The sequence below is a fragment of the Ruditapes philippinarum genome, unplaced genomic scaffold, assembly GCF_026571515.1.
Source record: "Ruditapes philippinarum isolate M1 unplaced genomic scaffold, ASM2657151v2 ctg684_1_1_1_1, whole genome shotgun sequence".
Taxonomy (NCBI): Eukaryota; Metazoa; Mollusca; class Bivalvia; order Venerida; family Veneridae; genus Ruditapes; species Ruditapes philippinarum.
Genome location: NW_026855648.1, coordinates 393,096 through 405,866, shown reverse-complemented (window position 1 = coordinate 405,866; position 12,771 = coordinate 393,096). Strand labels below are relative to the sequence as shown.

At 34.8% G+C, this 12,771-nt stretch overlaps 1 protein-coding gene across 3 annotated transcripts in view; it reads left to right on the top strand.

The window, feature by feature from the left end:
• Positions 1–12,771, top strand: part of LOC132744020 (E3 ubiquitin-protein ligase SMURF2-like) — a 62,080-nt gene that overhangs the window by 23,850 nt on the left and 25,459 nt on the right. For 2 of the 3 annotated variants that reach the window (XM_060732630.1, XM_060732628.1), the window contains 2 exons: positions 3,963–4,336; positions 12,577–12,621. In XM_060732630.1, coding sequence (XP_060588613.1) covers positions 3,963–4,336; positions 12,577–12,621 — 419 coding nt within the window. The remainder of the gene's footprint in view (positions 1–3,962; positions 4,337–12,576; positions 12,622–12,771) is intronic. The other variant, XM_060732629.1, reaches the window with a different exon arrangement.

The following is a 12,771-nucleotide window of genomic DNA, read 5'->3' as shown; positions in this document are numbered from 1 at the left end:
AAAAAGTTTTAATTACCTCAAAGCATAGAAATTGAATACAAGTTTGTACATATGTCTGGTAAGGTGAGTATATAGAAGTAAGTAAGTTATATTAAACTTTCCTTTGTTGATAAACATTAATACAATGGAGCACTTGTTTCTGTTTAGAAATTGAGACTTTAATTGACCGTTTGAAATCTTAATTTGATGCGGTATTCGAAAACACAAGTGATATAGCATGTTTTGAAGTTCAAAATGAATCAACAATTTTGTAGATTTAAGAAATTGATTTAAAAAAATATTATTATGAGAGCTGCTGTCTTAAAATTGTTTCAGTGATTGTTGTTGTAATCTTAAACTTAAAAACCAATAAACATAAAAAAGGACAAATTTGGCCAATAAACATAACAAAAGGGCCATGATGGCCCTGAGGTCGCTCACCTGTATATACTCCGGGCTATTATTTGAACAAACTTTGTAGACACTGATTAGAAGATGTTTCATGCTTAATATCTAAACTCTAGCTATATGGGTTTTTTCAAAGAAGATTTTTTAAGTTTTTGCCATACACATATAAGGAAAATCAATGACCCCCGGGGCGGGGCCAATTTTGACCCCAGGGCTTTTATTTGAACAAATTTGGTAGTCACCCATTAGAACATGTTTCATGCTAAATATCTTAGCTCTAGCTCTTTGAGTTCTTTAAAAGAAGATTTTTTAAGTTTTTACTATATGCATATAGGGAAGATCGCGGGGCCAATTTTGACCCTAAGACTTTTATTTGAACAAACTTGGTAGACACTCACTAGAAGATGCTTCATGCCAAATATCTTAGCTCTAGCTCTTTGGGTTCTTTAAAAGAAGATTTTTTAAGTTTTTACTATATGCATATAGGGAAAATCAATGACCCCCTGGGGCGGGGCCAATTTTGACCCCAGGGCTTTTATTTGAACAAACTTGGTAGACACTCACTAGAAGATGTTTCATGCCAAATATCTTAGCTCTAGCTCTTAGGGTTGTTTAAAAGAAGATACTTAAAGATTTTTCTTTCGGTTGCCATGGCAACCAAAGTTCTGCATGGAATTAAATTCTTTGAACAATTTTTAAAGGTGACCACCAAAGGAACATTCCTGTGAAGTTTGGATGAAATTGGCTCAGTGGTTTATGAGGAGATGTCATTTAAAGCAAAAGTTTACGGACGGACGCCGGACGAAAAGCGATCACAAAAGCTCACCCTGTCACTTTGTGACAAATTTCGCCAATAAACATAAAGAAGGACAAATTTGGCCAATAAACATAAAAAATGACAAATTTGGCCAATAAACATAAAAAGAACAAATTTGGCCAAAAAACATAAAAAAGGACAATTTTGGCCAAAAAAACATCAAAAGGGACAAATTTGGACAATAAACCTAAAGTAGGACAAATCTGGCCAAGTGGCTGGGTAAATCACCTGTCCAGGACACACAGTTGGGTAAAATTATGCCAGGGCTGTTGATTTGTCTCCTGTTAATGTAATATTATTATTAAGATGTCTCCAGATCGTAATATAAGCATAGTCTTATATAATATATAACATTGCCAAAAATCTGTCAGTAAAACCATCACAGAGACATTACATTTAAAGTTTAGGACTAAATGTAAGTGGTTCAATTCAGGTCAGATTGGGCCTGGCATAATATGTGGAAGGGCAAATTGAGTACTTCTCCTAAGGAAAAGCTGAAAAGTTGCCATCATAATGACTTTAACAGAATTGATGTGACTTAAAATGTAACCACATGGAGGATTAAATGAGCCGCGTCATGACAAAACCAACATAATGGGTTTGCGACCAGCATGGATCCAGACCAGCCTGCGCATCCGCGCAGTCTGATCAGGATCCATGTTGTTCGCTATCAGTTTCTCTACTTGTAATTGGGTTTGTAAGCGAATAGCATGGATCCTGATCAGACTGCGCGGATGCGCAGGCTGGTCTGGATCGATGCTGGTCGCAAACCAATTATGTTGGTTTTCGTCATGACACGGCTCAAATGTATTTCAAATTTTACAAAAATGTTATTTGTTTTGTCTTTTTAGCTCGACTATTCGAAGAATATTAGAGCTATTGTAGTCGCCCCGGCGTCGGCGTTGGCGTCAGCGTCCGCGTCGGCGTCTGCGTTGGTTAAAGTTTTTTGTAAAGTCAAATATCTCAATTATTGCTTGAGATATTCAATTGAAACTTACAATACTTATTTATAGTAACAAGGTACATCAGATTGACAAGTTGGATAACTCTATCTACAATATTGCCAGAATTATGCCCCTTTTTAACTTAGAAATTTTGGTTAAAGTTTTTTATAAAGTCAAATATCTCAATTATTGTTTGAGATATTCAATTGAAACTTACAATACTTATTAATAGTAATAAGGTACATCAGATTGACAAGTTGGATAACTCTGCCTACAATATTGACAGAATTATGCCCCTTTTTAACTTAGAAATTTTGGTTAAAGTTTTTGTAAAGACAAATATCTCAATTATTGCTTGAGATATTCAATTGAAATTTACAATACTTTTTTATAGTAACAATGTACATCATTTTGCTAAATTGCATATCTCTGTCTGCAATATTTGCAGAATTATTTGCCCCTTTGAAACTTAGAGATTTTGGTTAAAGGTTAAAGGTCTTCAAAGATATTTACTCGAAACTTTACACATGTACTTAGGGTTATAATTTGAGGGTCATAATTATATGTCACTGACCAAGTTCCATAACTCTATCTTGCATTAAGGCTGATTCATATCCCCTTTTCTACTTAGTCTCTTGGTTAATGTTTACATGCAAGTTTTACATATCTCAATAACTATTAAAGATATTTATTTAAAACTTCACATATGCATTTAGGGTCAGAATTGTATGTCACTGACAAAGATCCATAATTCTATCTTGCATTTAGGCTGATTTTTCTTCCCTTTTTCAACTTAAAAAATTCATGGTAAAGTTTTGCTTGTAAGCTGTTATCTCCATTACTACTGAAGGGTTTGTGCCTTTTTTGGGACAATTTTATGCATACGTAATAATAAAGCAGTGATTTACTTGATAAAACATCTTAATAACAAGCCTTTGTACCTTAAAATTCTGTCAATTTTATGTATTCATAAGTAATTAGTATTATTATACTCAATAAAGCACCCTTGTGACATTACCTTCCAAATAGTCAAGCCAATACTGTATAATTAGACTCTCTCTAAGACCTATAACATGAATTTATAAAAAAAAATTAGCCCTTTTGTGAACTTAAAAAATTTAACATTATCAAGGCTCTTTTACTATCAAGCAATTAGAATAGTCGAGCGTGCTGTCCTACCGACAGCTCTTGTTTTTAATATAAAAAGCTCCACCCTTCATAAAACAGATAAATATAACAGTTTTTAGATCTGTAGCATAGGTTTTTCATTATTATGAAATTAATATTTGAGTCAGAAATTTACAATTCACATTAATTTTAATGTTTATTTTTATTGCTGTTTTTATATTATAAATGCATTACACCTGAGATTTTGAGGATAGAACCTTTTTTTCTCTACTTATTTTTTGAGAAAGTGAAATAATTACAAACATAACATTTCAACAAATAAAACTTTGATGTCAATCAAGTACACTGCACTTTCATGTTAATGCATTTCTTTCAAGTCAAAACCTTAAATGCAAAAGCTTGGAAACAAGTTTGAAAGTCTCGATAGTGAAACAAGTTTACCTGTAAATTAGTCTGTAAAGAATTTATTACTTTGCTAAGTAGAACCTGCAGAAAAACCCTTTTATTTTAAATTTTTGATGAGTCATTTTATTTTTGTTGTGCACTAAAAAAGCTGTATAGCAGGTTGATGGTGTGAAAAACTTTTAAATTTTGATGAAAACTTCAGGTCATTATAAGTTTGAATTTTATAAATAGTTAGATTGAATACTCACTTTTGACAACTATTTTATATTATTTTATTTCAGGCCAGCTATAGAAACGTCCCAGTCATCTGTCAGAATAACAACGTCTACAGCATCCCCAACTACGTCCAACAGTAGTAATAGTGAGAGACGATCATCATCAGCTACGCGTCTAACTTCTAGTGCTTCCCACAGACATCGTGATCGTGCAAATTCTAGCGCGCACAGACACAGTACATCATCATTAAACCCTCCGCGTATTCACAGTGCCCATAGTTCAGTGACTAGAAATAATGACCTCAGTTATAATAGCAATAGTGAGGACAATACAAGTAGTCCGTCCGAGGGAGAGTTTCCACGACGACGGTCTACACGTAGGCGCAATTATTTAAATCGGAATCAGTTACATAATGCAGTGGATTTACCACAAGGTTATGGTGAGTATCATATAAACTCAAGATTGTTGGGAGTCATCATGTTTTAGATGTAAGCTTCCTTTATTAGCTTGACTATTAGAATAACAGGGAGAGCTTCTCACTTGGCGTTGGTGTCAGTGTCATACTTTTGTTGAGTTTTTGCATGCAAGTTGATATTTCCAAAACTACTGAAAACTTAATACTTATTTAGAGCATAATAGGTGCTCCTGTCCAAGGCCAATAACTCAAACATAGAATTTTGCAGAATTATGGCCCTTTTTGAACTTGTTATCCAGGCTGTAGTTTTACTATCCAGCTCTGAGAATAGTTGAGCACAGCTCTTTATTTCTTGTCTGATGATCTGAACTAACCTTTTTATAAAAAGTTTTCTTGACCTTGAAATGTCCAGAATAAAACCAGTCATTTAATGTATGTCACATTCTGCAAGTGATGCAGTCATGATGTCAAGGTTATATATTGTGTAAACAATTAAACAAGATTTTCATATACTGGCAACATCACAATATAACATAAACAATAGGCATTAATCTGTTCAGACATGTTACTATGTAACTGAAATTGCAATCATTGCTTTGTAAATGTATAGCTTTGTATTAATGCTTTTAGAAAGGGAAAAATGTTATTTAATTTCATACATTTATGTTTCTAACCATACAGTCCATCTTGCAGATATTTAAAATAAAATATTTTTTAGTACCTTTTGTAAAAGCTCATCGTAAAAAAGTTTTATTTTGTGAGAAATTTCTCTTTATATAACCCTTTGAGGGAAGATCTGTTAAATTTGCAAAAATTAGACTTGTCAGTGTGTCAAAGATTTAAAGTAATTTACTAGACGTTTCATATGATCTAACTGTAAAGATAAGATATGATAAGTAAGATAATGAAATATGATAGAATATTTTCAGGAAGTATGTCAATATAATGAATCAGCTGTTATAACATCTGTTACCATGCTGACATTATACCAGCTTCTATATGTTATTATAGTACAGGTGTGGCTTGACTTTAGTGTCACTAACAATTAATATCTACCATTGTATATATGAGCCGTGCCATGACAAAACCAACATAGTGCGTTTGCGACCAGCATGGATCCAGACCAGCCTGCGCATCCGCGCAGTCTGATCAGGATCCATGCTGTTCGCTTATCAACCCTATTACAAGTAGAGAAACTGATAGCGAACAGCATGGATCCTGATCAGACTGCTGGTCTGGATCCATGCTGGTCACAAACGCACTATGTTGGTTTTGTTGTGACGGGGCTCATATATAACTCACTGGAGTTGTTCATTGAGTTACGTTTCCTCTTATTTTAATTAACTTTCATCATAGAAACACCAGGATTGTTCTATCTCTAAGATGTAATTATCTCAAAGAAATAGGAAATACCGTAAGTGTGAGTGTGAAAGTTTGAGCAACTTTTTGTATGGGTGGTCTTTCTGTACAGTTAGTCATATTATACTAAATTTTACATAAAGTTATTACCGCCTATGTGGTCGAACGGTTAGAGTCGATGACTTCTCCTCCAGTTACCTCTCTGGCATGGGTTCGATCCCTGGGAGATGCTTTGGTAGTTTAGCGCGGTCTAGTACTGGGGTAACTCTCCAGGAATTACCCACCTATATGACTGAAATACTGTTGGGAAAAGGCGTAAAATGAAATAAACAAACAAACATAAAGTTATTGATAAGTAATTAAGTTAGACTTGCATGATACTAATATAGCAAATAACACTGTATATAAACAAATCTACTTCCTGTAACCACACAGAAAGTTCAGGTTAAAAGTATAAAAGCTCCCAAGTAAAGTACAGTGTTCGGAAATAACATGATTGTACTTGTAATGGCAAGTCAGAGTTTACATTGTATAGACTTGCAAGACATAGTACAGTAATTTTTATGCCCCCACAAAGTGGGAGCATATTGCGTTGCACTTGTCTGTCCGTACGTCCCTAAATCTTGTGAACGCAACTCCACTTAAACCGGATGGCAGATTTTGCTTAAGCTTGTAGGGATAAACAACCTTAATGTGTAGATGGTAGTAAAGGAAGGAATTTTTGCTGCAACCAAATTTAACAGAATTATGGCCCTTTATTGATTTTTAGCTCACCTGTCACAAAGTGACAGGGTGAGCTTTTGTGATCGCTTTTCGTCCGGCCGTCCGGCGTCCGTCCGTCGTCCGTCCGTCCGTCCGTCCGTAAACTTTTACTTTAAATGACATCTCCTAATAAACCACTAAGCCAATTTCATCCAAACTTCACAGGAATGTTCCTTTGGTGGTCACCTTTGAAAATTGTTCAAAGAATTCAATTCCATGCAGAACTCTGGTTGCCATGGCAACCAAAAGAAAAAACTTTAAATATCTTCTTTTTAAATATCCAAAGAGCTAGAGCTTAGATATTTAGCATGAAACATCTTCTAGTGAGTGTCTACCAAGTTTGTTCAAATAAAAGCCCTGAGGTCAAAATTGGCCCCGCCCCAGGGGTCGTTGATTTTCCCTATATGCATATAGTAAAAACTTAAAAAATCTTCTTTTAAAGAACCCAAAGAGCTAGAGCTAAGATATTTAGCATGAAACATCCTCTAATGGGTGTCTACCAAGTTTGTTCAAATAAAAGCCCTTGGGTCAAAATTGGCCCCGCCCCAGGGGGTCATTGATTTTCCCTATATGCATATAGTAAAAACTTAAAAATTCTTCTTTTAAAGAACCCAAGGAGCTAGAGCTAAGATATTTAGCATGAAACATCCTCTATTGGGTGTCTACCAAGTTTGTTCAAATTAAAGCCCTGGGGTCAAAATTGGCCCCGCCCCAGGGGGTCATTGATTTTCCCAATATGCATATAGTAAAAACTTAAAAAATCTTCTTTTAAAAAACCCAAAGAGCTATGGCTAAGATATTTAGCATGAAACATCCTCTAATTGGTGTCTACCAAGTTTGTTCAAATAAAAGCCCTTGGGTCAAAATTGGGCCCGCCCCAGGGGGTCATTGATTTTCCCTATATGCATATAGTAAAAACTTAAAAAATCTTCTTTAAAAGAACCCAAAGAGCTAGAGCTAAGATATTTAGCATGAAACATGTTCTAATGGATGTCTACCAAGTTTGTTCAAATAAAAGCCCTGGGGTCAAAATTGGCCCCGCCCTGGGGGGTCATTGTATTTCCTTATATGTGTATAACAAAAACTGTAAAAATCTTCTTTGAAAAAAACCAAATAGCTAGAGTTTAGATACTAAGCATGAAACATCTTCTAGTGAGTATCTACCAAGTTTCTTGTAATAAAAGCCCTGGTGTCAAAATTGGCCCCGCCCCGGGGGTCATTGATTTTCCTTATATGTGTATAACAAAAACTTAAAAAAATCTTCTTTGAAAAAACTCAAAAAGCTAGAGTTTAGATATTAAACACGAAGCATCTTCTAGTGAGTGTCTACAAAGTTTGTTCAAATAAAAGCCCTGGGATCAAAATTGGCCCGCCCCGGGGGACATTGATTTTTCTTATATGTGTATAGCAAAAACTTATAAAATCTTCTTTGAAAAAACCCGAATAGCTAGAGTTTAGATATTAAGCATGAAACATTTTCTAGTAAGTGTCTACAAAGATTGTTCAAATAAAAGCCCTTGGGTCAAAACTGGCCCTGCCCCAGGTGTGTCATTGTTTTTAACTATATGTGTAAAGAAAAAACTTGACCAGCTGGACTTTAGATGTTTAGCATGAAACATCTTCTAATGGGTGTCTACCAAGTTTGTTCAAATAAAAGCCCTGGGGTTTAAACTGGCCCCGCTCCGGGGGCCTATATACAGGTGAGCGACTTCAGGGCCATCATGGCCCTCTTGTTTCACTATATACTATGTAGAAATTTTGTGAACGCATTACTCCTCTTAAACCAAATGGCAGATTTTGCTTAAACTTGCAAGGATAAACAACCTTAATGTGTAGATGGTAGTAAAGGAAGGAATTTTTGCTGCGACCAAATTTAACAGAATTATGGCCCTTTGTTGATTTTTAGTTTTCAACTTGTGGCAACTTGTGGACCTAGAGTCATAAGATTGACAGAACAGTGGCATTTGGGGGCATCCGTGTCCTACGGACACATTTCTAGTTTCACTATTTACCATATAATTATATGTTGTCAGTGGGGGCATCTGTGTCCTTTGGACACAGTTCTAGTTTTACATACAATTCTGTAAAATAAAATTTTGGGAAGTAAAAAGGGTATAAGTTTTTCCCTTTAAATTGAATTTTGGGTTGATAAAATATTAAAATTGATGAGGTTTTTATTTATTTTTCCAAAATACAGGCAATTTGTGGGGGGTTTATTTCTTCATTTACCTGCAGGACTGAAATTTCAACAAGAATTTGCTGATCTTTGGTCCTGCTAATCCTGGGGCATGTGGGGGTGGGGGTACTGTTGTTTCATGATCTGGTGTATATATTTAACTGTTTAAACAGCTGGCGTCTGTGGAGCAGCAAGACCTGATTATTATATCAAAAGCATTTATGATATAATTGTAACACAAGCACCTGCAGCTCTCTAATTGTTACTACACATTGTTATTATTGTATATACCGTTATAATAATAATGATACAGCAGTTTTCTATATTTGAAAGTAATTATGGTTGTAAAGACAGGTCTGTTGATATGCTCACTGGTTATTATAATAGAAATAATTTTCCTCAGTCCTCATTAATTGTTCACTTACGTAATATTGTACAGTTTTGACATGTTGAATTAAGGCCTGGTTTTTGATCAAAATTATCCATAAAAAACTTCAGCCTTCTCTGGTTATTGGCTTCAGGTGCTTGAATACTTTGATGGAGATTAATTTTCTGATGTAAATATTGTTTTTGAAATCATGTATCTGAAGGAAGAAACTGCCATATACTTGTCAATAATCTATAGATATCAAAAGAGAATATTTGACCATAATTAATTGTTTTATTGATGTGTTGAGGTTGGATTTGGTATCGATGGTGTCAAAACCTTTTGTAGAACCTTTCAAGTTAACTTCTGATACCTGTGGTTAATATGTTGTTCAATTAGGATTCAATGTATTGATGATGGTTGAAACCCAGTGCCACAAAATTTAGTTGTTTTATAATGAGAGAACACCCTCCAGGGCCAAAACATTACAGTCACTGACTTAAAAATCTGGTGGACCTTATCACTATGTGTTTGAAGCCTGCAAGAGACTTTGTATTCTTGTATGGGGGTAACCTTACTAGTGATCAGTGGTTATAAGGGGGTGACAGCTTTTACCTGAAATAATTTCACATGGGCATTTGAGACCTTACTCCATTAGCAAAACTAAAAAGTTACTATTATGACCTTTAAAGTGTTGGTGTGACCTTAAATCCAACCAACCATCAAAATTTGTACTTTTTACCCATTAGTGTATGAATATTTCTGTTAGTCTTATATTGGACAATTTATGTTGTCCAGACGATTCAGGTAACCAGGTCAATAATACTTTGCACAAAGTTATAACTGATCTGTTACCTAAGCCTACTGACCTTATTTAACAGGTTAATATATTTATATATATCATCAAAATGACATTCATCTTCCAGAACTGTTCAAACTATAGTAGAATATTGAAATTTAAGTAGAATATTACAGTTTTTATTTTCTCATTTAAAATAATGGGTGTTAACTAATTTATCTAAATGTGGGGGAAACTTTCCTTCTAGTTACCTACATTCTGTAAGAAAGGGAAAACTATAATGAGGTTTGAATAAAACATATTGTAATGTAATGTGTTAAAGCTCGGGTGTATATACAGCCAAGTATAAAACAATCTATTTCAAATATGAATTCTTTTGCGAGCAAACTTGCTGATTGTATTTTGGTGCATTTGATCTGAGATGCATGACGATCAATATAAATGATAGTTAATACTGTACCTGCTAGGCTCTGCTTGAGGCAAGTTGCAACTAATTCTAGCAGACCAAGATCATGTATATATTTAGAATTTTTTTCTTTAAAAAATGAATGATTTAAGCCAGATTGAAAGTTGGACAAGTCAGTTTAAGAGGTTATAGTAGGTTAAGGGTTATGCCTGTGTGAACATTAAAAAGCTATTATGTTGGCCGGAATACTCAATTTTTTGCTCCCCGAAAAAATTTCGGGGGAGCATATAGTCGCCGCCTTGTCCGTCCGTCCGTCCATCCGTCCGTCCGTCTTTCCGTCCGTCCGTCCGTCCCGTCCGTCCGTCCGTCCCGTCCGTGCCGTCCGTCCCCTTTTCTTGTCCGGGGACATAACTTTGAAACAAAAACAAGAAGGTATCAACATGAAACTTTGTAGGTAGATAGATCTCATTGAGTAGGTGTGCAGTGCATAAGAAACCGTAACTCTGCCTTGCCTAATTTTTGAATTATTCCCCTTTGTTTATTTTTACACTTGAACTTTGTCCGGGACATAACTCTAACAGTAAATAAGAGGTATCAACATGAAAACTTTGTAGGTAGATAAGATCTTATTGAGTAGGTGTGCAGTGCACAAGAACCATAACTCTGCATTGCCTAATTTTTTTGAATTATCCCCCCTTTGTTTATTTTACACTTTGAACTTTGTCCGGGACATAACTCTTAAAGTATTAGAGGTATCAACATGAAACTTTGTAGGTAGATAGATCTCATTGAGTAGGTGTGCAGTGCAAAAGAACCGTAACTCTGCCTTGCCAAATTTTTTGAATTACCCCCTTTGTTTATTTTACACTTTTGAAATTTGTCCGGGACATAACTCTTAAAGTATTAGAGGTATCAACATGAAACTTTGTAGGTAGATAGATCTCATTGAGTAGGTGTGCAGTGCACAAGAACCATAACTCTGCCTTGTCTTATTTTTGAATTATCCCCCTTTGTTTATTTTACACTTTGAACTTTGTCCGGGACATAACTCTAAAAGTATAAGAGGTATCAACATGAAATTTTGTAGGTAGATAGATCTCATTGAGTAGGTGTGCAGTGCACAAGAACCGTAACTCTGCCTTGCCTAATTTTTTAATTATCCCCCTTTGTTTATTTTACACTTTGAAATTTGTCCGGGACATAACTCTAAAAGTATAAGAGGTATCAACATGAAACTTTGCAGTTAGATATATCTCATTGAGTAGGTGTGCAGTGCACAAGAACCGTAACTCTGCCTTGCCTTATTTTTGAATTATCCCCCTTTGTTTATTTTACACTTTGAACTTTGTCCGGGACATAACTCTAAAAGTATAAGAGGTATCAACATGAACTTTTGTAGGTAGACAGATCTTATTGAGTAGGTGTGCAGTGCACTCTGCCTGGCCTACTTTTGGAGTTATTGCCCTTTGTTCATTTTGACACTTTGACTTTGTCTGGGACATTACTCTAAAATTATAAGAGATATCAACATGAAACTTTGTAGATAGATAGGACTCATTGGGTGGAAGTGCAGTGCTTAAGAATCATTACTCTGCCTTGCCTTATTTTGAAGTGATTGCCCTTTGTTTATTTTTACTTTTTGACTTTTGTCCTGGACAATACTTTAAAACTATTAGAGATATCAACATGAAACTTTGTAGGTAGCTAGATATAATTGGATAGAATTGCAATGCTTAAAGAACCTAAACAAAGCCTGGTCTTATTTTGGAGTTATTGCCCTTTGTTCATTTTTACACTGACTTTTACCCGGGACATAATTCTGATATCATCAGGAAACTTTATAGATAGATAGATCTCATTGAATAGAAGTGCAGTGCAAAAAAACATAACTCCGCTTTGCCTAATTTTGGAGTTTTTGCCCTTTGTTCATTTTTTTTATACTTTCCTGTGTCCAGAACCTTCTCGGGGAGCATCACCCGGTTCAACCGGTTCTTGTTTTATTTTTTTTCTTCTAGATATCCTTGACCATGTAATAGACAGTTCTGTATATTTGAAGCAAGCTAGAACAGTTTAAAAAGACATTACAGTAGCAATGATTTTTGAAGAAACAAATTGGAAAATTTTTAAGAGAGAATCATTAGATTATGGCCGATTTGGAAACTCTTCCATAGTTACAATATTTAATATATTAAAATTTAAGTTTAGTCAACAATTAGTTAAACTTAATGAGAATTTTTATGTCATGTTAAAGGGAGGCAATAATATTCTTGTATAACTTAGGGATAAGGGAGATCATTTTACTGTTGAAAAAAAAAAAAGTACGGTATTCTTATACAAGGGAGGTAATCAATTATTATAGTATAAGGGAGGTTATTTTACTCTTGTTATATTGTAGTTCGAATCACAAATCGTTCAGCAGGTCGTGGAAATGGCATTGTGGGTAAGTTTATATTTGCAGTCAACTGTCCTATCTTTCTCAGCTTGGCGTCCTAGGCCCACTCCTACAGCTTTCATTTTTAAAGTCTACAAAAATAAATATATTAATATTGTAACTATGGAAGATCAGTTTCGTCATGTTTTTATTTTTTGA